The following is a 27,027-nucleotide window of genomic DNA, read 5'->3' on the forward strand; positions in this document are numbered from 1 at the left end:
TTCAAATTCTTTATTTTCGGACAACATAGATCCATATTTGGTTAGTAAATTACAAAAAACTTAAAACTTAGATGACTAGGGTTAGTAGAAATAGTACTAGTGGAAAATATGTATAATTTACATGTATGAAACTCTAATGCGTCATATATTTAGGAGACATCCCTTGCGGGATCATAGTCCGCACGAGATGTCTCAGCACAGGCGCCTTAGGGTCGCTAGCTATTTCTTTCAGGGTTATAAATGTGTTAGTCATTCAAAGCTCTTAAAAATAGTATCAATAAAACATCTATACTATTGACTTTTTAAACTAAAAAAATTGATAGTTCAGGTAAATAAATAAGAAATGAAAATTATGATTAATCAACTAACCATGAAATCGCCTCATGTTCTTTTTCCAGTCATTTTTACACTCGAAAAAAAATTGACACTAATGCGTTTAATTCCGAAAATCACAACTTCACTTTTCATTTAGCCATTATTCCTTTAAATGTGAAGATTCAGGTATATTATGATAATGACACATACAAAGGCTTAAGTCCAGAGATAGTTTTAAAAAATATTTTTAATAAGCAATCAAATCGAATTTAATTCAATAACACGTAAGAATTGTTTAGGCTAATATCTAAATGCATTTCAATTATTGATTAATAAAAAAAAATTACTTATAAGTGTAAAAATACTAAAACAGGCACTGAACATTAATAAAAAAATAATAAATCACACATTTAATACCACGTACAGTAAACTTTTAATTGAATTTTTATTCCTGGCAATTTAATAGAAAAAAAATCGCGTCACGTGATCAGGAATCAGAAAAATAAATAACAAACGTCAACGATCTATTTTTGAAAATGACGTTTGAAACGTCAAAAGCGCGCGGTGTTTTTTTTAGAAACGGCAATGATTAGTAAAGGCGTTCGTACACTGAGGCTATTTGGCGGCACGTGTTGCCGAGGGGTGGGCCTTGCACGTGAATTTTCCGAGGTTTCCACCCTCTGCGGACCGCCCCTATAGGCTTTTCTGTCCGGCCTATGCTGTTAAACCGATCGCCTAAGAGAATGCATGGAGTCAATGTTAATACGTTTTCAAAATTATTTTAATCGATTTAAAACTATTTTGTTTTATAATTTAGATTGCTTTATATAAATCATTACATTTTTCAAAAAAAATGAAAAGAAAAAATATTACAAAAACAATTATATCTGGTAAGATGAACGTATTTAATTAGATTATTAAAAAATACAAGTACTTAAAGGTACTAGAAATGTGGAAAATAATAATTTTTATTATCTGTGAGGTATCACTAGGACACGGTAGTAATTTATCTTCATAAAGTTCCAGCCCTTAAAATCTTATTAGCTCATTTTAACGCATGCCACTTCCTCTTTGCAGTACCATGCCCACGATACTTTTGAATCTATAAAGCATGTAATGATCGGTTAAGAACCCGGAAAGAGAACTAGCAATTGAGAACTGTAACTCTGAAAGATTTTGAAAGGTAATTTAATTTTAACCATAAAATATAAGCGTGATTTTTTAACATCAAATTATTTGAATTTCGAACTATTAATCTATTTTTTTATTAAATTCTTCTAAAAGATTTTTTTTTGTAAAATATATTGTTGAACATCAAAAAGAAAAAAACTAAAAAACTTATGAATATAACACTTGACTTATTATAGTAGCTACTTCTACTTTCCGGGTGAAAACATAAAAAGCTACGAACCCTTCCACACAAAACAATGAAAGAGACAGCTTGTATGAATGGTAAGTTACATAATTAGTTTAAGTGTCAAATTAAAATAAAAAATAAAAAACAGTATAAATAGAATTAGAACAAAGTCCACTCCACTCGTTGCTCTGTCCGATGACTGCCTACTTTTCATGCTCTACGCCTACACGCTCAGTATTTCAGTAACAAACATCACCATTAATGCAAAAATCAACCTTAAAACTCGACGACAGGGTTGGAAGTCATTCGTAACACGTTACCAGGCACCCCATCTCTTTCCCTCGTATTAATCAAAATAGGAGTTTTCTACTTTGACGTGGAATCGTAGCAAATGGATAAGGTATTGTTTCGTAAATTGAAAGTATGGTTTGTCGGGCTACCAGTGGTGGCTGAGCTCTAGCGATACCAGCAGCGAACGGCAATCGTTCGACGCATACAAGATCGAATGGGTCTTCGAAGTTGGACGCTTCAAAGCTTGATTTAGACAAGGCATATAATTGCTATTGTCAGCTAAAGGGTTTACTATAAACTGCAATTATAGAAGACAATGATTAGAAATGTTTATATGGTCGCGTATCGCTTATATTCATTATGTCCGCACAGCCTCGACCGCCAACCGACGACAGTATTTCATCACAGATTATACAACGGCGGATATTAAAGGGAGCCCTTTTTATTAATTTCCATAGAATTAATATACATGATCCGCAAGTGGACGTCATAATTTTTTTTTACTAATTTCCTTTATCAATAAAAGGAATAATTCAAATAAAAAGCGATTTCAAAAGCGAACTAAAATAATTTTTGCTTGCCATTTTCAATGCATTTGAATGTTGCGTATTTGACAATGATAAAATTGTAGTATGTAAAAACAACTTTATGATGTAAAAATGGTGCTTTGTTAAAGGGAAAAGGTTTAAATATAATAATAAACATGTGTATCGTAAAAATCGTGCCAATCAAAATAAGAATAGAATATCACAAAAAAAGGTAATTTACAGAGCAATTTGCGATGTTGCCAGCTTCTAAACATTGTTACAATAAAGATGTCTCCGTTTCACATTGCGCAGTTTTTTCGTGCTGGCAATAATTCGCATACGATTGTTGTTTGTGTGGGAATCGTGACATTAATACTGTTATAATTTTACCGTTTTAAATTGGACTCATGCGTCTAATGAAATAGCATACAAAGTTTCAAAACTGATGGATATTTTAAGTCATAATGTAATTATTTTTATACTCAAATACTCGAATATTTTACAAATAAATTATTGCAGTTCTTGAGTAAAATTAAAATAAGTTATTTATATTTTTATAATAAACACTAGTTGTCGCCCGTGACTCTGTCCGCGCGGAATTAAAAACACGTAATAAGTAGCCTATGTGTTCGTCTACTATGCTCTACATCTATGCGAAATTTTATTAAGATCCCTTATATACCTTCAAACAAACATCCATCCATCCAAACCTTCGCATTTATAGTATTAGTAAGATTTCTATAAAATTTGTATTGATATTGTGTTCAAAATTTAATTAATTTTAATAGTACAAGTTAAATTATTTTTGACTTTACTACTTAAGTTGTAAATATAAGATCATTTTGTATTTTTAATTTGTTTGTTTTAAATATGTTTTTTTTTCCAATACGAGTGAACGCTTGAAAAAAAAAACAAATTCGCTCACAGGTAGCCACTAACTCGAATAAAAAATTTGTTCATTTAAAAAAAAATAACAAAAGCACAGATAATATTGTCGTCAGTAAGCAGTATTTAAAACGAGATATAACACGAGCACACTTTTCCCGCGTATAATATCCCGCCATTTTCCAAAGTTGCGGCCGGCGCGGCGCGGCTGTGGCGGCTTTTTTAATTCGTGGCCAAACATTGCCGGGACAGAAAATTCTAAAAGCCTCTCCAAGCTTCATACTTACATGTGACGTAATAAACATGTACAAATATTTATCTACACACAGGGTATTTTTCAACACAGAACTGATAGAACCATAATAAAAAGATTATGTTTTTCGATTGTCATTATGATCTTAATTACCGCGGGTTTCTGAGACCAAAATCTTTGTATAAAACATATCTTCATCCCTGTCATTATCCTTGACAAAACAGAGATGACAAAATGTTTTAAACGGAGTTTTTGGTCGCAGAAACCCGCGGTTACTCTTCTGGCGCAGCATCCCAAACTGGATCTCGGCCTCAGATTACGATCTTTAGATGGGTTAAACGATTTAAAATATTAGTCAATGCTTCGAGATGTATCTAATACACTTTTCTTATCTTTCGTCCCATCTTTTCCACTCTTCTTACCCATACCAACGTATTATTTTGCACTAATAATACTAATAATGTAATATTTCCTTTCCTTTGCATTCTTTCCTCTAAATAATATTCACCTACCCTGTTAACCTTTTACTTATTAATTTATCTATTGGCATAGTTATCTTTGAATTTTTAATCTCTAACCGTAATTATCACGGCCGTAAAACCTTTAAAAAATATTTATTTTCATTTTTTAAAAGGTTAAAATATAAAGGTAGCAGCAATACGTGGTAATATTTTTTTAATATCATAAGGTGGCAAACGAGCATGAAGTCACTTGAATCCACCTAAACAGTGAAGCAACCGCTGCCCATAGTCATCCGCAATTGCAGATGCGTTGCATTCCTTTAATAGACAGAGGAGAGGATGCACAGAAAGAGCATATATCCTTTCCTATGCGCAGTGCCGTCTTTAGGATCAACGAGGCTATGGGCCAAGGTACTGGCTGGGGCCTATGTAAGGGATGGAAAATCCTTAAATTTTAACTTTATCATTTTTCAGTTTACAATAACGCAATAGGCTAAATCGTAACCCCGTCTCTTAACACCCCACATATGAGAGTTCAATAAATAAATTTTTTGAATCTAAAAAACTAATACCCCACCAATTCTAATTTAAATAAAATTGAATGAAAACCATATATTATAATCTATACAAAGAACAATACTTATATTTATTCATATACAAATATATGAAAGTGACGTCATCCGTGACATCATAGCCTATAACAGCATTGGTTAGCGAGCCACTGCATACCAAGTCTATAACTACAGCGCGATGCTGCGCCGAATCTTGTTTAATAAACAAGGGCTATCGGTTTTTCTTCGAGGAAGTGCCGTAAACTGTCCCCGCTGTATTAGATCGGACTAGAATATTTCGTCGTTCCGGATCGACCTCAGTTCTCAATGGCTTCTCAAACGAACACTTGGCATTTTTTAAACAAATTTTCTAAATCTTGTTTCTATTTTACCAAGTGTGTGATTTGATATTTTTCTTATTATGTTATAAAATTTGTTGTTGTATATCGAAAATTTTCAGAATTGTGGGGCCCCTGCCTACCTCGGGGCCTCGGGCCAGGGCCCTGCGGGCCCTGCCTTAAAGACGGCACTGCCTATGCGTACTCTTCTACGTCAAATTCAAGCGTCTGACCATAAAAAACTTCACATTGTATCAGTTACATTAACTTAAACATATGTCAACTCTTTTATCGAAAGCTGATATTAGATATTACCAGAAATTATGATTATTTAAATATAACCATACGTAGGTTTCCGAAATGTGATCTTGACAAAAAAGTAAGAAAAATACTTATACTTGGAGCAGTTTTGATGATACAAACATACTCTTAAGAGGAAAAATTACTCTTTCATAAACAAATAGACGTCCATAAATCAATGCCCGGTGGTCAAAGGGTTAAAATACGTATTTAACTAAACCGTGTCTAACTGTATTTTATGGAGTAATTCAGTTATTCCTTAATAAAGATGTTTTAATCGTGTTTATTATTTAGATCTAGCTAACAGGAACCATGTTATTAGAATAGACTAAGCGTAAGTAATTCCTTTCAAAGGTCATGGTCTCTATTAGAATACGCATTTATTTTAACTATTACAAGTTTTAACTGGATGCCTTTGAATATATCAAAATTCCTAGTGGCTTATATCATTTAATTTGTAATTGTTCCAGCGTTATTAAGTGCATTATTTTATTCCAAATAGACAACCCTATTACATGGTCATGTACTATTTTAATTTTTATATTAACCTTATAATATTTCGATGAAGTATACGAAATTAATGACACCACGATATTTAATATTGATACACCAACCGGCGGAATACTATTCTGACAGTAGGAAAAAAACTATTATCGCCATGTTAACTTTATCTATTATAAGAGAAGGGAGCTAACGAGCGGTGGGAACACTGAGGTTATTAACAACGCCAATGGACAATACTAGAGGAACTACAGAATTATCCAAGCCTTGGTAATCAGCTGAAATATTAAGAACGTCAATAGTAAATTTAGTTTATCACGATAAATAAATGCTTGAGAATAACCATTACAAAAATACACAGCAAGGTTTATATTATACTAATAATATATTATACTAGTACTAGTTTAAATTGAAACTCAATTGCTTTGATCTGTAGAACAAACATTGAACTCTAAGATTAGTTTAACTGTTGCCTGTCAAACACAAGTTATACAACATTTAAAGGGTTCTGATCCTAGCTAGGTTTGTGCATTCACTTGTTTGTATAACATGGGCTTTCAGCTAGCTTTAGTCAACAATCTGATCCAGTGATCTAAAGATATATATTTGTAGTATAAATTATATTTACCAAGAAATCTTAAGTTGAAAATTCTTTTGTGGATTTCATAGGTAGACGAAACCAATGAAGCTTTTTTCAACCGAGATTTAACTTTCCAGTGGCTTTATTAGACCCTGATAAATTAATTTACTATTGCACCGTGGATTCATTAAATTGATATCTTGTCTAGATATTGTAGATACATAGATGTATTAGTGTGGTAAGCATTTACGGTGTTGATAAGATACTAAGGAATGTCTTTATAAAATGACATACTAAACTTTAACAGCTTAAAATTTTTCAGTTTTTAAAAGAACAAAGGATTTAAACAGTCACAACTGATCCTGTCATCTATGGGTTAGCTCGATAAGAGAAACAATACAAATTCTAATGATCCGTGGCTGTTTCCGATACATTCTATCATTTATAGATATATCTTTTAACTTCGCCATAATCTTTTTGATAATATCAAATACTGATGGGTTTGTTTGCAAAACAACTGGCGACCTCGCTAGCTTGCAGCTTTTGCTTCCTTCTAGAGTAAAAAAAATAACGGAATACATACCGTAGGCGCGGGTCGGGTATCGGCGGCGGGCTGCTCAGCCCCGTCCACGCAGAAGTAGCACTTCTCCGGTGGTTTCCAGTCCGCCGGCTCTTCTGGCAGCTCGAGTTTGGGCTGCGTCGCGGGCCGTTTTATGAGGCTCTCCAGTATCGTCTCCGGTCGGCCGGTCTTCACCCCGCCCTCCTCCCGGGCTCTCGTCTCGTCCCCTGCCCTGCTCTCGAGCCCAGCCCTCGTGTCGTCCCCTGCCCTGGTCTCGTCGGGCGCGTTGATCTCCTCGATGGTCTTTATCTTGAGAGCGGGCGGGGGGTCGGTAGAAGGCGTGGTATCCTCGTCGCTGGACTGTTCCCCGTCGCTCCGTTTTGGTATTAACGCGTCCTGATATAGTTTCCATTTTCTTCGACCCATCAACTCCTCCGCCACCCGTTCTAGACCTGCAAAAATAGATTTTACGGTTAGTTAACGGTGCAAATTCAGTAGGATTGATCTGTCCGATTTTATTCTTCGCAAACGTAGGGAGTCATCAGATATAGAGGGAGTAAGATACTTTGTAAGTGATACACTGGATCCCTAGACGTATACAAATTGAACAAAACAAAACAAACTTGACTTAAACATAAACATATCGAATGTGGAAACAAAACACAGATGGCGTCGTCTGCGATAACAGCGGGCGATGACTTTTAGTTTTTTATTACGCCATTAAATATTTATGTTGCAAATAAAGTAAATAGATATTAATTCAGTAAGAAAATACGTGTACCAGGCATTTTATAAATACAAAATTTACTTGAATCTAAATCAAGACTTTTTCGTTAGCTTGGGTTAATATTGAGTGATAATGTACTATTGATAAGTAACGAAATACAAAACTTTCTACATACAAAAATAAATACGAAACAGACGTTTCGATTTATCGTCATGTTTTCGTACCGAGTATATAATTATCGATTATTAATTGTCGATATTTATTGCCACCCGATAAACTTTCTTCAATATGGCCTTATTGTGTGTACGAAGCTTTGCTTATATGTATGCGTATCTCAGTATTCACACGACTAAGTATCTGTGTGTGAGTGTTGGGTCTGTCTATGTGTGCATAGATAGTGCTGCCAAGGCTCGAATTACGGTTTTAAATGTATTTTTCTCCCGATATCGAGTATCGGGCGAATGATTAATTGCGTCGATATCGAGGGCCGTCGCTTTGAGATGTTCAGCGTTCGTACGGAATCGAGTTAGAAATGAGTTTTGTGTTATTTTTTAATTGAGTATGAAATGGGGAGAGGATGGAGGGCCTAATTTACTATCATCTCTTGTACGGTATGCTCATATCGCGGCCAATCAATTTGTTTTTATTGATGTTCGTTCAATACAAAGATAACATAGTTATATCTGGAATTGTGTTGATTAGTTTAATTGCAGATTCATGATGTTCTTATTTTATTTATACTTGAGTTTTCTTATTTAATAGTTTTAAAAAATTTGGATGCCTAAAAATTGGACATATTGTGATATATATTTAGTAACATGTTCTAAAGATAAACGTCAGTTAACATTAATACATTAAATATATTTGAAATGATTATATTCTACGAATCTTTCTGCTTCACCACGACTTTTGCATTGCGACCTTAGACATCAGTTAATTTTAGAATAAATGGAGGATATCATTCAATCTTTGATAGTAAACATTCTTGATAATGATTATTAAATACATTTAAAAATAATGAGTAGCTGCATTGAAGGTTTTATAACGGTAATTTTTCAATGCAAATAATATAAAAAAGGAAATAGAGTTACAAATGCAAAATCCATTAAAAGACCAAAGGTTCCCAGACACTGACGGTCATTACAACGTTGGTAGCACAGATAAGATAAAAGCAAAAAGATGAAAACTTGAAAAAAATGTTGAATACCCCTGCCCAGCAGGTGCAGACAACTACAAAGAGCAGTACGAAAAGCATCAACCGTTAAGATTTGTACGGCAATCATAAAATCGCATACATTAGCATACGACGCGCGGTAAAAACTCAGCCTGCCTCTATAAACAGAGATCGTCAACCTTTTAGCAAATGGAATAAATCGCCGTTATTTTATGAATAAAGCATCGATAAAATAATTAACGGTTTAGTTCAACCAACGTTGATTTATTACTCTTTTTAATCAATATTAGACTATAGTATTCTTTTCAAAAGCAATATTTTTGATTGTATTACAAAAATAATAAAGAAACAAAAATTATATCATGTTACTATTATATCTAATCTGTAACCATGTTACATTATGATTGCTTCAAGGTTCTAGTAATATTTCCTTTCCCTACTACTGCCTTTCTTCAATGGAATCCTTTTCCTGTTAATCAACCGATGTTTTCTATCTTATTATTTATTATTTAAAAAGAAACATACAAAAGAACAGGGAAGGGGATTACTACTAGGTTTTCATCACCTCAATCTTTAGACTGAGCGGTGTACCTTTTATTTTTCTTCTGTGACAGTCGTGGTATAACAACGAGCTGGCCCAGTCATACAACAGATGTTGATTTGTCGACGTATCCGAAGAAAAAGGTTACATCACTTAATAGCTCTCAAAATTATGTAACTTTTTTCGTCAAATTGAGCTCTACAATTGCTATTTATAATTTGTAACGTTAAATTTTTGAATTAAGTGTTTCATTGTAAATAAATTTTGATCGTGAGGCTTCTGTAAAAAGTAATACAAAGAGGTTGTTTCAACTATAATTTACAACTTGCAGTAAAATAAAAATTGAATAACAGGTGAATTGATAAGGAATTAAAAGAACATATCTTTATAAGCCAGTGTTTTGTACATAAGCCAGTGTTTTGTCCAATATAAGCCAGTGTATTGTGGTATTAAAAATAAAACTCTGGACAGCTGAATCCACGAATTAAGCAATTACGTATAACACTAGATGAGCGGCATGCACGCGCATTGCCTTAATCGAAAGCGGCAAAAAATATTAACCGATTCCGTATTAGGATCGTGTTATTTCTAACTTGACATTAAGTTAAATTATTCGAATATACTTAACTGACTTATGTTTATGTTCAGAAAATTGAGTAATTGAAGTATCGTGACATTTACTATTTTTAACAGCGGACAATTTGAAGTGTCATGTATTGTTCTTTTTTTTTAAATTTAAAGTTTTTATTTTAACATTACTTTCCACTGCTGGAAATCTTGTACACAAATTTTATTGCTATCTTTCACATTCTCCTTCATACAAATGAGATATCAATAGGTTTTGTAGTTTCGTTTCGACAGTGAAAACAGGTACCCAGTCTTTAGTAGGTCTATTCGTTGGTTTCTGAGACCTAAATCCCTTTATAAAACATTGTTATTTCTGTTTATGAGGGTGATGATGATATGTTTTATACACGTATTTTGGTCTGAGAAACCAACGATATGTTTTCTTTTTAAATATATCGGAACTTTTATTTCTACAAATTTTAAATGTAGAGAACTGTATAATGGTAGTATACTGAGAAGCGTGGTGGAACTGAAGCGAGACCTTCGCCAGTTAATATTGTAATTAATGTGATGGCGATGAACTCCCATGGTGTGGTGTAATAAAAAAATAATTACATGTCAGATCCGCTTCCAAGTAAATCGGACAGCGCGGAATTGCCAACATTTGGTTATAGTTAGCGATGCTGATTGTCAATTTTGTTTTGGAATTTTATTTGAATAAATTGTCACGTCATCTACGACAACAAACTCATTGATTTGATTGATTGCTTTATTTAATTTCAATAAATGTTCTCCATAATCTACATTTATAAAACAATCAAAAGAAATAGTAGTACATTGATGTTTTCGTGTTCAACATTTTTTGATATAACAGTCTAGCTATTTTGAAATGTTTACATATTTTTAAATTACTATAAAATAAATATATATATTTACAATCTGGCTACACAATGATTTCATTGTGAAAAAATATTAAAACTCAAATGTATAGGTTTCCAATAATAATTCTCATAACCTCAAAACGCTTCCAGGCATATGCAGCAATTATTTTCACTAGCAAAGCGAAATATATTCCAACGATGCAGTTTTTAGTAACTAAACAATATACGCAAAATAGGAAAGTTAACAAAAAAAAACAAAAAATTATTTTTAAATACCACGCACCATAAGCATTGTTAAGTTGAAAATTAAAAAAGTTTCAAAAGAAAGAAGTAATCAACATTTTCAGCGTAGGTTCATACGAGGCTAAAACTATCTCGTATGTTATTTGCGGAGGAAATTCAGATAGAGAATAGAAAGATAACATGTATATGAACTTTAAATGAAAAGTCTTAAATCTTTTTTAGTTTTATTTTCACCTGCGCATTGTTATTTACCCCTGTAACAAAAAGAGGCTTAGATATGAAATCAAGGAGAAATAGGACTATATTCCAGTTTGACTTACATAATATATATATATTTTTTATTTACTTACTATTGTAACTATGTCAAACTACCTCGGAGGTGTTATTATTAAGTGCTTTAAATTGAATTAAGTACTAAAGAGTGCATTTACAACCATCTTATTCGAACACAGTAACAAATCGAAAAAACGCTTTAAAATCTGTTAGAATCGTCAACAAAAAAGGTCATTTTTAACAAAATGGCGTGACAAACCAATGATAACGAACAAAGGACAGTGCGGCAGCGTGTCCTGACTACTGATTGGTTAAAACTGCGATTAGACGGTCTATTTGAAGGTCGTCGTGAGTCAGACGTGTTTGTGTGTGCCTGTGTTTTAGATTGATCAAGCGAGAAGATGAAGCGGTAGCGGATTATGAGTTCGGTACTAAATAGTTCAATTTAGCTTACTTTTTTTCACAAAATTAACGGCGTAACCACATTGAAAAGGAGCCAATTGCAATCAAAAGTGCTGACTTGTCACGTATGTGATGTTGCCGGAAAAATAATTAATTTTATTTACTTATATTTGCGTATTATATTAACCTTGGTGATTTACTAAATCTACCAAACCTAATGTACTAACCAAAATTTTTCCAGAAATTTACAAAATTTAATTTAATTAATAAATAATCGCTGCATTAAATTTTAATCCATATGATTATTAGCGTTAAAGTATTATACCATTTGGTTACTTCTCCCGCTGTATCGCTGTAAGTTTATAACTTGTACGTCACTTAAGTGATTCAACACGGAAACGCGCGATGTCCTTGTTTGGCACATCGCGAATGTGCGCATAGAATTGTCGACATTATTCGCCGTTAATTATCATTATTAAATGTCCTTCTCGGGACCGGTTCTAGGAGTTTTTTTCATCTAAATTTATGGCGGCAATCCATTCTGTACGCGCCTAGGAAATTATGAGGAGACGTATCCTTGGTAGCTTACGTAATCTAATGATTTCTTGGCGTATCTATAGTGATGTTTACTCTTTGTTATATTAAAGTTTGTACGTTTTGGTTTTTAAATAGTTTACATCAGCAAATGAAAAAGGGCGTGATTTTGATCTGGCGTGACTTAATAACTGTCTCTCGTCGTGGATTTTTTAGGAAACTACCTCAATTAGCTGTGCATCAAGCTTTTGTTTAATCATTGTTATGAGGAATGAAATAACCACTTAAATAATAATCTTTAACCGTGTTTTGATATAGTTTGGAAGGGATTAGGAAAGACTGTTATTTTTATTAAGTTAGTGTGTAACTGATAGACAAAAGTTCGAAAAAATTATTTACTTAGAACACATAAAAACTAGAATATTAAGTTAGGCGCCCTTTAACAATAGTTCCATGAACTAGAAATAAACTATAGAAGTTAGTTTATTTTTTTACTGAGAAATAGTGCAAAAGGGCAAATAGTTTACTTTATTTCGAGTGACCAAGAAAATACCTATGTTTTGTAAGGAAGAATTCTTGAACCACGAACATATTTCTATTGAATTCAATGTTTAAAAAAATCGGATTATATTTATTGACATATCGACAGTTGGTCAGTAACAAGGCGATTGTTATTTGCGAATATATTTATGTAAGTTATCAAAGTGTAAACAACATGAAGGATGCGTTGGCTTGTGAATCAAATTAGGGCACGATTCTAAAGGAGACATTCTAGGTTAAAAGACAAACGCCTTGATTCATATTAAGTGAACTGGGTCAATAGAGATTCGTAATATTTTGTTTAAGACCTGTCTCATCTTTCCACTTTTTTAACATTGTAATATTATTCTCTGGTGAGCTTCGACTATAAGCTAAGGTAAGTCTTTTAATGAAGTATCACAATAGTTCTTCATTTGTCTTGTTATCTTTCTTGGCTTAAGTAATCCGTGTAGAACGAAACAAAATTTAAGTGTAATAAATATTAACCCCAAATATCTCACAATGTCGAATCTTTAAAAGATTTTATTCCTCAATTCCAGTCACTTACTATAAAGTACATTATTTACTTGCACAATGTCAAAATGGGGGAATAAAATTGTGTTTATAGTGATAACTTGATCCTCTGAAAGGCGGTTAGAGGTGTGGCCAAACAGGATTGATGTTACCCGATCCCACAGTTAAATCTCAGGAGACAATGCGTGGCCGGATGCATCGCGCGACCTCTACGATCTCGGTCACTACAATCGGAAAAATTATGACTATAACACGACTGATTGTGAGAGTCATGTATGATGAATATTTCAAGTGGCTTACGCAATAGATGTATTTCTTGTAGGATTTAAATTAGCAGTATTAAATCTTAGTTCGAAGGCTAAACAAATATGTTTAACTTCCATTAAAGATTTATTTGTTTTTGAAACAGTGTCATAATGTAGATTTAATATTTAGGTTTTTACTTAATTACTGCTCAGTCAGTTTTAATTCTTAGAAAAAACTATGTATGTTATTTTAAATTATGTAGGGAATGGAATATGAAGGAAACGGAAATACCTTTAGAAGATATCAATAAACAAGTTGTTTTGAAACATTAGAATGCGAAATATTCTAGAATAATAAAGTCGCAAATTACTATGTAAATATTTTGAAGTAATAAAATATATGATCAAGTTAGAATCGTAATGCACAAAAACATATAACACTTCTTTGAAAAAACTTTAAAAGACATTATTTAAATCTGTCATAATATATGGAAATATGTTGCAACCTTAAGTACACGTCAATCGAGTATTTCTGTTCTGTGAATAGAACTCAGTTCTAGTTCTGTAATTAATAAATGAATTAATTTGAATTGTTATTTTTTTTTACAATTCAAAGTGCTGTGTAATTTAATATAAATAGTGTTAATTAGTGTAACTATAAAAAAGTAAGGTTATTTTACGGTATATTTCTTATAAATGTGACCTACGTAATAAAGACTAACAGCAGCTCGTTTACTCTGATAGATGTTCAGTCTTATCACCATCGGAGTTCAATAAAAAGTTTTTATTTAAAAACCGTGAAGGTAAACAAAGAAAAAAACTTAATTAAAACCCTGCGTATAAACGGTTACGCACCCCTGGAATTTGATAGCTCACATTTGAATAAGGAATTAGAATAAGATAGCAAAAAAAATGAGTATTAGAAAGAGCGCAGTAATCTGTGTGAAAGGGACGCACTATATTACCAGTTCTCGATTGGCTGACCGCTTTTTATGCCTTAGTTCCCCTAATCTTCGTTCCGTTCAACATCTGCCGGGTGAATGTTTAATCAAAATAGTATTTTAACTCGATAATCGTAGAATCTAATTTGCTTGGGACGCAGCTTGTCTTCTATAATTTTTCTCGACTAATCTTCAGGTCGATGCACGCAAGTTGTTATTTTCAATTTTTAATACATCTCCCATCGGAGCGTACTTTTTAAAGACAGTTGTTTATTGGAAAAAGGGTTTAATTTATACTTAGTTTTATTTTTTCATTTGGCTATCGGAATGCAAATGGACGGGAACTAATTAAGGCCGAGTTTTTTTAATTATCTATAAAGATTTTAATGAGGTAACTTTAAGGATAATCAAATTGTACATATTTAATAACGGTATGAAAACAAAAAAAGATGCCAGTGCCCTATGTATTTTAGGACGCACAAAAAAATTCAAATTTGAAGATGTATTTTTTTTTCATTCTCTTTGAAAGATCTAAGATAACATGTTTTTGCACTTGTGTTTAGGCAGTGGAAACTCACGGTAATAATGACTATTATACTATAATAGAACCCTTTACCCATTAATATCGGTAATGATTTCGAATACAGTGGACCCCCGGTAATCCGGTAAACATTATGCAGGGCAGTGTCGGACTATCGAATTTGTCGGATTATAGAGCACTGCCTAAGACCCCTATAGTCCGGATTTTTTTACGAAAGAGTACCTTGTAATCCGACAAATTACATATCTAATGACAAGAATCTATATACATATTACCTATATACGTACATATGTATGTACTTTGAAGTACAAATCAGAGTTAATTTATGTAAGTCGAATTTAGTAAATTAAATAACAATTGAGAGCTTACGTTTTATTATAAAATTAAGCATAAATGCACATACATATCTAATGACAAGAATCTATATATTATACGTACATATGTATGTACTTTGAAGTACAAATCAGACTTAATTTATGTAATTCTAAGTCATGTCGGATTACAGGGGGCGCCGGATTAGACAGGGGCCGGATTATCGGGGGTCCACTGTAATGACGTCCGCTCGAGACACGAATATTAAACGCCATGTGTTCGACGAAACAACGCATAGCTATGTCCGCAATGCACCCTATACAGTATAACGCTAACATTTTTGCAGAGTGAACAGTTTTAACTAACTACATATGGTTTTAAATGTATCTGTTGTTTTCTTTTATTAAATTATCTCAATTAATAACAAACGCCATTTAATAAAAAACGTAAAAAATGTCACTAACATGCAGGTTAAAATTGAGGTGTATATATAAAAAAAAATTGCTGAGGCAATAATGTGATGAATTAATTAAAAAATATAATAGTATAATAACGTTTAATAAGATAACTGTTCTAGTTTCAAAGTGGTAGGGGTCTATATGAAAAAAAAAATATATAATCTGAAATAGGCCCCTCAAAAAATTCTAAATTGTTTTCAGTACGAATACAAAGCAAACAAAAAATTGGTACTGATAATACTTAGATACTATGTAGATATTAAAGTGTATTAAATATGCCTAAATATTTTACGAGAAAAAATGTTTGCAATCCCTGATTAAACCGTTGTATCAAACTTTTCTCAATAAACATAATAAACACGTAAAGGAACCATAAAAAGGCTTAATTCCACATACTTGAGAATCGAAACTACAATGTTCGATGTAATAAATCAATATGCGATTTTTAAAAAAACATGTTTTTCCATCGTATAGCGCTTTTCTCACGGCTCCCGATCCGCTTTCCGCTCCGCTCATGCGTAACGACGCAGCTTATTCCGATTCAACGAAACGAGTTTTTGCTGCCTCTTCCAATCATGCCTGAGCGATTGATAAGACGATTTATTATGGAAAATTAATTTTTGAGGGTGCATTTTGATGTTATTCGACTAAAAAATGAAGCACTTTTTGAATTCATCAATATAACAAGTTCTGTATCATATAAAGCGAAACACATTGCTAGAGTTTACAAGCCATATAAATTTTTACGTTCTTAAGACAAGTTAACGCACCATAAACAATTTGTATTTACAATTCTATTGCTGACTACGCTTTATAAGGTAGGGTTTCATAGGATATACATATTGAATGTTCGTGAGGAATTACTATACTATCATTAAAATGGTAAACGAAGTGAAAATGTTGTACTTCATTTTAAGAGAATTGCACGAATGGATGAACTCGACAATTTGACATCGTAAAAAATGAAACACTAGTATTTATTTAATCGTCTTACTCGTTGTAACATAGACAGATGTACAATTCCAAATATCGGGTATTTAGTATATAAAAATGTACAGAAAATAAAAGTAAGTCTTTAAGAATTTATGCCGTTTAGCGATAAAGTTGATATGAGCCTTTGATCTTTTTATAAGTTCCATGAAAATCAATATTTATTGACTTAATAAGAATTAAACACATGAACGAAGGATTTTAATTTTAAGATCGCAGCATAAAAGGTGTTTTACATAAAAGAATATTGTCAACTTACTGTTAAAACATAGCAGTAAACTAAATTGTGAGTTTTTTTATATCATAAGGTGGCAAACTAGTTAGCGGCACATGAATTCGCAGAAATAGCGAAGCGACCGCTGCCCATTGACAAAAAGATAATATTTACCTTTCCTATGCATCTCTTTAAAAGAAGAGTGGGAAGGGATAAAAGAGGACTAAAATTAGGACTTTGGTAACTACACTCATCAGACGAAACGCGAATTTAAATTTAACTGCCTTTCTTCCGTGTGACCGTGATGTTTCACCGGCCGAGCCGGCCTATTCACGCAACAACTGTTGTTGCTAGCGTCTACTAATTTTAAATGTAATGAGTAAGCATATGTATAGACTATCGGTAATTTCGTCACTCAGTTTTAATCTTAGTTTACAAAAAAGTTAAAACAATAAGTGAGTGGATGACTGAGCCGCAGGTGTACAAAATTGCGCAATACTCGCCGACGGTCAAACTATTTTAATATAAGCATCGATTGCACAATGAGAAACTTATGTAACGGCGTATCGGACAACTATTTCCGATTGGAATTGTTACGGTATTAAATGCAACCCCTAGTGGTCGGAGGGGGTTGCGGTCATATTCACAGATATTAAGTCTTTAATGTTGCCTGTTCGTATCGATGTTTGAACGAGTGTTGCCAACATTATAATAATCTTAATATAGACATTTACTAACTTTAACAATAATTTCTTCTTGATTATGTTTCCGTTTTGGTAACTATAGTTCGTTCCTAAAGTTATAGGATATCTCACCAACTTTGAAAGGAAGGTAGAATTTCTGTCATTTCTATATTAATACATGTTCGTATATATGCTGCGATGTACATAACAATAAATTACATTAAAAGATTCCCAATTAACCCAAGAAAAAGATGAAGAAGTAAAGTTAAAAGAACCCATAATTTAATAGTCGAACGCGACTATAATTTCACAAAGTTGGCATCACTGCCTAATGACAGTTAGAAGCGCGCGCAAATTCCAACATGGCCGTCGCAATAACGAAATGATGATGCGTCTCGAATCACACAAATAAACTTGTAAGTCGATGAGAACTTGCGAAATGCGAGAAATTTCTATTTCTAACTCATTATCTCCCGTGTGGCAAATTGGTATACATCACTTCGAAATCTTTCACTTAAATAAAAACTTAGAAACTATTTGTTCGCCATTTTAGTTTACGTTACGTAGTTTGATTTATAGCAATTTAATTTGATTAACATTAATTATACAGCTTATTGTTAGGTCATGACTTTTAGGATCATTTATAATGCACGCCAAAATAATGTGCTTTAAACATTTACAAAAATATTGTGGTCCTTCTCAATCTCTTTGATAAATCAACGACAAAAATATATGTGTGATGTTTCACCAGTGAAAACTCACAGTATTTGTAGACAATAAATGAAATTTAAAAATCAAATACAATTTAACATTACACGTAACAATATACGTTCTTTAAATACAATAAATTGATAGCGTATAGTCAAAGATTAAAGGTCGAGAGAATACACTTTCTACCTAAACAGAGAAATTACGTACGATACCCGCCACTGATGTATGCGGTTGTTAATTTATAACTTGTACATTTCTCTGAGAGGCATCGAATTATCTTGCGATTAAACAGTTTCTAAATTTCATTTTGAACCATCTTAACCCAGCAAGCATACAACATTACGTCAAGTCTAAATAATACGAAAAATACTTTAGGCGTCCAAAAAACATCCTACTTAGGCTTCATGAAAATTTGTATGGATCCTTAGCAATGTAAACGTATATGTTTGTCATAAACGGTGTTTTTATTTAATATGGTCAAAGTCGCGGGTAATACCTGTATTTTTGCAGTGTGGTACATATAGACCAGCGGTTTAGAAACTTTTTTCGCTGCCCAATCTTTTATGAAAGCGTTGCATTTGACGGAACCCAAGATTCTCGGCTTTAGAATTTGTGATTCTCGTATCGCATACCTCGTCCAGTTGGCGTCCTAATTTTTTTTGGATACATAATATTAAACTTTTCACGGATTATTCTCAGTAGGTACCAATCTGCGAGGACCCTCAGAGTGTACCGGTTTGCGGTGTACACTTTGAGAAACGCTGCTATAGACTATAAAAACAGACATTGTAGAAGACAACCAGTAATAAAGATTTATTATAAAAATTGAACACAGCTGCGAAAATTACAAGGCACTTATATGACTATGATACGAAATAACTAAATATAGACACGAAAACTAGATAAGTACGTGTATGTGTATATGTTTTATGCGCGGAATTGTATGTCAGGGTCGGCGCGGGCGGCGTGCGCGAAACGCGACACCTATTCGTATCTACTATACGCTCAGCTGATGTTTGTGACGTATAAAATTGTATGTATATGTATATAATAGATTTTAACTTCGAATTAACATTTTGTAAATTAAATTACAAAACACATTTAACATTTTAAAATCGAATTCCGAGTTTTATACAAGATATTCCTAATTTGAAAAATTTATTCGGAGTCTGAAAATGATATTGAATAATTTAAAAATCGAATTCAAATATAGCAAATTGACACTTAGAATTTTATTTTTAAATATGCCTTCTTTAAGTGTAAATTTTTTTATCTCAGTTATACGGCCAGAGAGAACATAGAATAAAGGAAATTATGATTAGGCGTACAAATGCGCCAAATCTTTGATGAAAAATTGTTATTGTAAGCAAAAATTGTATCAACTGGTTTATTTTATTTTATAGCAACTAAATAAATAGAAGTACTAGTAGCTTTTAAACGCTGCGTAAAGAAACTACAGCGGGGTTTTGTAGGTCGACATAAAAACCTTATTGGAAATTTTGTTGACTAACGAAATATTAGCTCAATAAATTTATCTAGATACCTATTTACTTTGTTGGTCATTGCTGACGGAACGAGATAAATATTTCATGCCTTATAAAGTCTAGGAACATATTATTATGACCTATTCTATACGTATGATAAAATAAACAACAATTATTATTTTCTTCTAAATGAATGGAATTTTGGACCAATTTAACAGTTTAATTAAAATGACTTGAAAAAGCTGAGATAAGAATATATTGTTGTTACGGCATAGTAAATCTAAATAGATTAACAACCTCTTTTGTGAGCTTACCAAAACACACTGGCAACAGCACTGGCAATACGGACACCACAGTGACCGACGAAATTTATAAAAAAAAAAACAATAGAATTAAAACAGTATCGAATTAACCCGGTCGAAGCGTTCAGTTAAAAGTCAAATGTTCAAATAAACTTTTGCTATTGAATATTAATTAATTAATGTATTAATTCAATGACTATCTGTAGGTATACATTCAAGTATGACGCACAACACGAATCATCGTAATTACGGCAAAGAACACGCCCAGTGATAAAAAAAACCCGCCAATTTGGTCCGCCATTGGCCGAAAACGTCAGAACCAAAGTAATGATTGTACAATTTATATGTTCTAACGTTTACCTTATTTTCTAAGTTATCCTTATTGTGACCACGTGTTTGCTGTTTTAATGGGAATTTATTGACAATAATGTTGTACACGAATAGAACATTTTAATTGTTTGACATATTTATGTTATTTTAAATTTTATATACAGTTTTGTTTTGATGTATTGGCGGATTTTTCTTAACTAATGACCTGAAATGGAAATTTGGGGAAGAAAGTAACAAATTCCACAGAAATCATAGTCTCTGGGGAAGGACAAATTTTTAATATTTTTAGTTTGGTATAATGCTCGAATTCATATTCAGTCGCAATATTTTTTATATCTTTTTTTATTACGACATTCAATATAACGAACAATATAATGTATCTATCAAGGACATTTGGTATTTAAAAAATAATATTAGTGAACAATTATTTTTCTTACCATTCTATGGATTTCGATACACACCAATATGTGTTCCTGGACCGAAACTTTTCAGGTTGTAATTTTGGTCTGAACCGAGACCACGAGACCGCGAGACCATAGAGCGGTTCAGCTCATCTCTACGCACCGTATCTAAACATGCCACTAAAATGGCGCTGCGAACACAAATCACTCGGACGTTCAAACTATTGTAGCAACGCCCATTTTATCATACCAAAACCGACCAATGCCATGTCAAACTACAAATTATTCAAGCGCACGCAATAACACACCTTATCACTGATATGAAGAGGCTAGAATAGCGCGGGGGAAACGTCGAGCTAATGTTTTCCATTCACGCACACAGACGGACGCACACACACACGCGCGCGCAATGCGAATGTCACGAAATCTAGCCGTTTCTAGGTTAGAACATGCGCGGGCGCATTCAAAGTGACCACGCTACGATTGGAATTCACGGGATACTTTTAACAAACACGGCTGTTACAAAACACACGAACACTAAATAATCTACACTATATATATTTTTTTAACTAAAATATAATTCCAACTTCACTGTATCACATCAAACAGTAAAATGTCAGAACTTGTCACAGCTGTGTAAACACTCCCTTGTGTCACGAATTAGTCACAACTAATAAAGACTTTTGTTTGAATTATTGAATGGCTTGAGTTACTATAGTGTTAAAATGATTGAATTATACAGAAGAAAGGTTTGTATTGGATGATTAGAAATACTTAACCGATTTCAACGATTGAATATCACGAAGAAAGGTAGGTAAGCTATTTTTGTTTATACTTGAAAATTATCCCAACAAAGCCATATAACAAGTGCAAGTCTACATCACTAGTATCTTATATGAGATGACGTATTCTTGTTGTATTATTAATAAAATTCATTTATTATAAATATGAAAAATAAACAATACTATATTGACCATTTCTATTTCTTCTTTATACTTCAAATCAGACAATCGTAACAAAAGGGTCTGTTTCTTTGGTAATAAATGAGTCTACAGAATATTCACTTTAACAAGGGAAATGATGCAGTTTCGTTGTTACATTAAAGGATTAAACGCAGGAAATTATTTGTAAAAGGCACCTCTACGTCATTAAGTAACCGAAATTCATAACAATAATTCATTTTAGGTACTAAATATTTGATATTTAGGTTATAACGATTAAGGAGTCAAAACCAATGACAGGATGAAATATAGTACTGAAACAATAAACAATAGAAAAACCTCTAAAGAAATTTCTTTAGCATAATATGCATGCTATGCGCAAATTTTCGTTTTGGTATCGTCATCGACAAAATGTGTATGACATTTGAGCAGCGCCTCTATCGGGCAGAAAGTAAACTTTCATACTAGGCATGAAATAATTCATGACGGAAAATTATAAAGAAAGAAATGTTTTTGGCGACTACAATTAAACATTGAAATGAATCCAGAAAATAATGAAAAAATACAGTCTAATTAATACGTTTCTTTCCAGGATAATCTACTGTCTATATAGTTGCGTATTGCGTCTATAGAAAAGATGAGAATACCTTGATGTATTAATTAAATATTTAGGACATGTCCGTGATTATCTTTTAACATGGTGTACGTAACAATAGTGACCTTGTACGAGCGCAGTGCGGCCTAGACACGGCGAATAACTTTATTTGATTCGCTCACCGCACCGCCGTCTAACTGTTTCGCACACATCCAATGAATTCTACAAACGAATTGTTTATTTGATATTTATTATAGAGCGGAATGTCACGGAACATCGTTATGATAGTGTTAAAGGTATTGGTATTATCGTAGGTTTTTACTGCAGAAACACATGTATAGAAACATAATATCATCCCTTTGATTTTCTTTGAAAAAAACAGAGATTACGATATTTTTTATAAGTCATTCGTCACTGGAAATCAACAGTGTCAAGGTTTAGATGAGCTAGTATTGTCTGTGATTTAATAAAATGATTTAAATAATTTATATACAATTTTGAATACAAATCATACAAATCATACAAGTTTTACAATAAATAAATAATCTCGGTCCGTTGCTCGTTTGCCCCCTTCTCCTATATAAAAAAAAAAAATGCCTAAACATTTTTCAACTTTCATCGAAATGAATTTTTGGTACTTACCATTAAAAAACTACCAAACACATACTAACGTAAGAAATAAGATGCATAGTGATACGCGACCTTATGCAAAGCCATCAAGATGGACAAATTTAACTAGCTATATTCTTTGCTATGTTAATAGTCAGTTAACAGATCGTAAAATGTAGTGCACATTCCGCAGTTACGTTGAGTAATGTGACGCAAGCTATTCACTCAGGATAGACGATGGACTTTGATAAAAATGTTCATACGTAATTTGTGACTTCAAGTGTATAATTAACTCGTAACAGCCAAACTTTAGAGCAATGATAAAGTCAAACATTTCAAATCTAACTTATTACAATTTTACATTTTTAGGACACACTAGTGTTCTTAGAACATCGTATTAAATCTTCGATAAAGTTTGTCCTGTGGTAGGTCCATGAAGCAAGGATAAACATTTTTTTTATATAGATACTTAATTGCCTTGACATGTAATTGGTAGGAAATTTGAAATACGAATAAAAGGTCGTCAGTTTAAATGTTGTACGTTTGTAATTAAATCCTTGCGTAGATACAATATCATTGGCAATAGTGTAGGATACATCGTTAGTTTGTAGTGGGGCAAGGGCGCGGCCGTGCAGATTGTGTTGCACTTCTGTACACAATGTTAATCAGTTCACGACATTTGTAATATTAACCTAAATTTACTTATTGTTTTATAATCATCCTTAATATGTAATTGTATTATTATTCTAGACTAGTTGTCACCCACGACACAGTCCGTAAGGAATTAAAAAGAACTTTATTAGTAGCCTATGTGTTCTTCCAGGCTATGTTCTACATCTATGCTTAATTTCAGCGAGATCCATGCAGCCGTTCTGTAGTTAACTTCTAAGAAACATCCATCCATCCATATATTCGCAGTAAGATGGATTAGTAGCGATCGTCGAACAACATCTTAAGAAGTTGTTGCTTAACACTTGGATTAAGTAGGTACCCGATACAAAGGCGGTATTTTTGGAGACCGCTAGAATCATCATTTTTTCTTCAAACTCATGGTTGCTTGAGTCATGGGATTGCGCAGTCATCTAGACATCAGGGGATGCATTTTGAAAACACTTATTTTTGTTTCTCAGAGGAGAAATCTTTTTGATAAATTGTTAATTGTTAGATCAATATTTCCTTTATCTCTGGCGTGCGTACGCTTTGATCATTTAAAAATATAAATATGGGCATTTTTTGATAACTGTTGGCTAATTTGTTTGGTACCACTTAACTGGTACTGTCACTATGACGTCATTCAGCACTCGATTGGCTTTCGCTCCTGACATTGAGTTATGGTCCCGCAAGCCCGCTTGTCCGCATGATGAACGATCTATAATTGTACTAGCATTTATTGTTTTATTTATTTTTGTTCAATTTACACTGCGAACAGATTGATTTTTAGTGAAAATAAAATATCGCAGAGATAAAATTACACATATTTTAATTTAATATGTAGGTAATAACTTTGTTTTATTAATAATTAATTTAAAAAAACATTAGCCTGTCTATATCCTTATAACACTATGAAAAGAATCTAATGTCACGTCATCCTACAAAATTAATAGATCAGTTTAGGTTTGGATTGACAGTTCAAATGTTGTTACAAAAATTTGTGCTTTTCATGCAATTTTTGACACATTGATGTCGGTGTCTTTTATCTCGGTGATTTTTATTTGCACGCAGTACTTCGATATGTTTTTTTTATTTAATTATACTAAATATATATCCGTAATATGAAAGATACTGCAGCGATTTAAATCGTTGAGACAATCTATACATACAGACTAGCTTTGGATATAGATACGTTAATAGCGGGGCACCTGCTTCCGCCGCAAACTGGATTGCTAGGCTTCGAGCTACGTGACGTCACAGACAGGAGTTTACAACCTTTCTGTGACCGTAATCTTGTAACTTCCTTACTTCACAATCAAGTCTATTTGACGGATGTTGAATTATATTTGTATTTGAACATTAATTGTTGAATTTTTTTGAATACAACCGGTATAACAGTTTTTTTACTTTGTAAGGCGCTTTAAGTTTTAAAGAATACATTCGGCCACACAACGTGTTAAATACAACAAAGATAAAATATCAAACAATTAAAGCCATGAATAAAAACCGAATTATATTAAAAAATATCAGTAACTACAAATTACAGACATGTGTTAACAATAGTTTTTATTTTTTTAATTTCTGTCACCTGTTAAAAAAAGCCTTTGTTACCAAACTCTTTAAATAAATACACATTTTCATGATACAGAGTAATAAATTCGTGTTAAATAAGCTTAACTTACTCCAGCAATCAACGATTGTTTATTAGTTAAACTTTATATAGTAATGGCCATTAAAAATAACCACTTGAAAGCAGAAAAAAACCGGCTTAACTGTGAAAATTAATTCAAAATATACTTTAAGTACGTCGCTATCTAAATTCGAAAGTCCGATAAATATAATGAATTGCGAATTTAATATACTGTTAATACTAATGAATATTCATAGTTCGCTTTCATTGGTTGAAAAATGTAAGAAATAAACAAGCTAGGTGGCAACGGATATATTTATAAAAAGCAATAGGTGCGGACATTTTGAACGTGGCACGCGAATGAGCACGCAATTATATCTGCAGATTATTAAAAGTAATGTAGATTATAAAACAAAAGTGTGTGACAGTTCGTAGGGTTCACGCGGACTGCAAGACGATTTACATAATGTTAACATTATTGTTTCAAACCGACTTTTAACTGGTACACTTTGGCCAATAAACCCGGGACAGTTATGACTATATAACTTATTATCTGTCGCACGCATCTCCGTCCGCTCGGAATTAAAAAAAAAACTTTATAAATAGCCTATGTGTTCTTCCAGATTATGCTCTACATCTATGCCAAATTTCATCAAGATCCGTTGAGCCGTTTTGGAGATGCCTTCAAAAAAACATCTATCCAATCATCCATCCAAACATTCGCATTTATAATGTGTTATTAAGATGTTCAATATGTGATTTCGGATTTCTAACACTACTATCACAAAAGAGGGTAACACTAATGCACAGCAGAAGTGAATACAGTAATACTGTTGTTTTAACATACACCTACTGGCAAAAAGTACTGTTCTGTAACCACGTGCGTTTTAACTAAAGTTAAAACTATATGGCAATACTGCTTTTTCTTATTGTTCTACTTTCCCACCCCTTGTGTGAAACTAATATAGATTATTATACAAATTATGTTCAACATTGTCTAAATCCATGCGATGCGATATGTGCAATTTTACGATCAAACAGCTCATAACTCAAACGTTTATCGTCGCCCGCTATAAAAAGGAATAAGGTGACATAAAATAATAAAGCCATGCCTATCAGTTTTAGTTTTATTGATGCTATTCAGTCTCTATTACTGCACGATGTCACACAATCATATGTGGAAAATTTAAATCGCTGAAACGTGGAGTATTTTAACCGCAGTGATGTAATGTCAATTATCATCTCCGTATAACAATATATCTTAACTAATCTTACTTCTTACTAATATTATAAATGCGAATGTTTCGATGGATGTTTGTTTGTAGGTATCTCCAGAACCGCTCAACGGATTTCGTTGTAATTTGGCATAGATGTAGATCATAGTCCGGAAGAACACAGGCTACCTACTTATTATGTTTTTATTAATTCCGAGCGGACGGAGTCGCATGCGACAGGTAGTCATGTATAAATATCCCTCTCGGTTGCATTGACAAAACAGATATATCGATATTTTTTGTACAAGAGTATCGACATTTCAAGGTAATGTGTACCAAGGGTTCACAACATCAGTCTATAAAACGGCCGTTCGTAAAGTTAAAAAACTTGAGAGGTGTCAAGGGACACCCGGATGGAACGAAGTTCCTTTCTATTAATTAGTGAAGGAACCAATGTTTATT

At 32.8% G+C, this 27,027-nt stretch overlaps 1 protein-coding gene across 1 annotated transcript in view; it reads right to left on the reverse strand.

The window, feature by feature from the left end:
- The window catches only part of LOC106720566 (mushroom body large-type Kenyon cell-specific protein 1), a 157,916-nt gene that overhangs the window by 23,802 nt on the left and 107,087 nt on the right, over positions 1-27,027 (reverse strand). Inside the window, 1 exon segment of the mRNA XM_045684059.1 lies at positions 6,943-7,370. Coding sequence (XP_045540015.1) covers positions 6,943-7,370 — 428 coding nt within the window.

The sequence above is a fragment of the Papilio machaon genome, chromosome 24, assembly GCF_912999745.1.
Source record: "Papilio machaon chromosome 24, ilPapMach1.1, whole genome shotgun sequence".
Taxonomy (NCBI): domain Eukaryota; kingdom Metazoa; phylum Arthropoda; class Insecta; order Lepidoptera; family Papilionidae; genus Papilio; species Papilio machaon.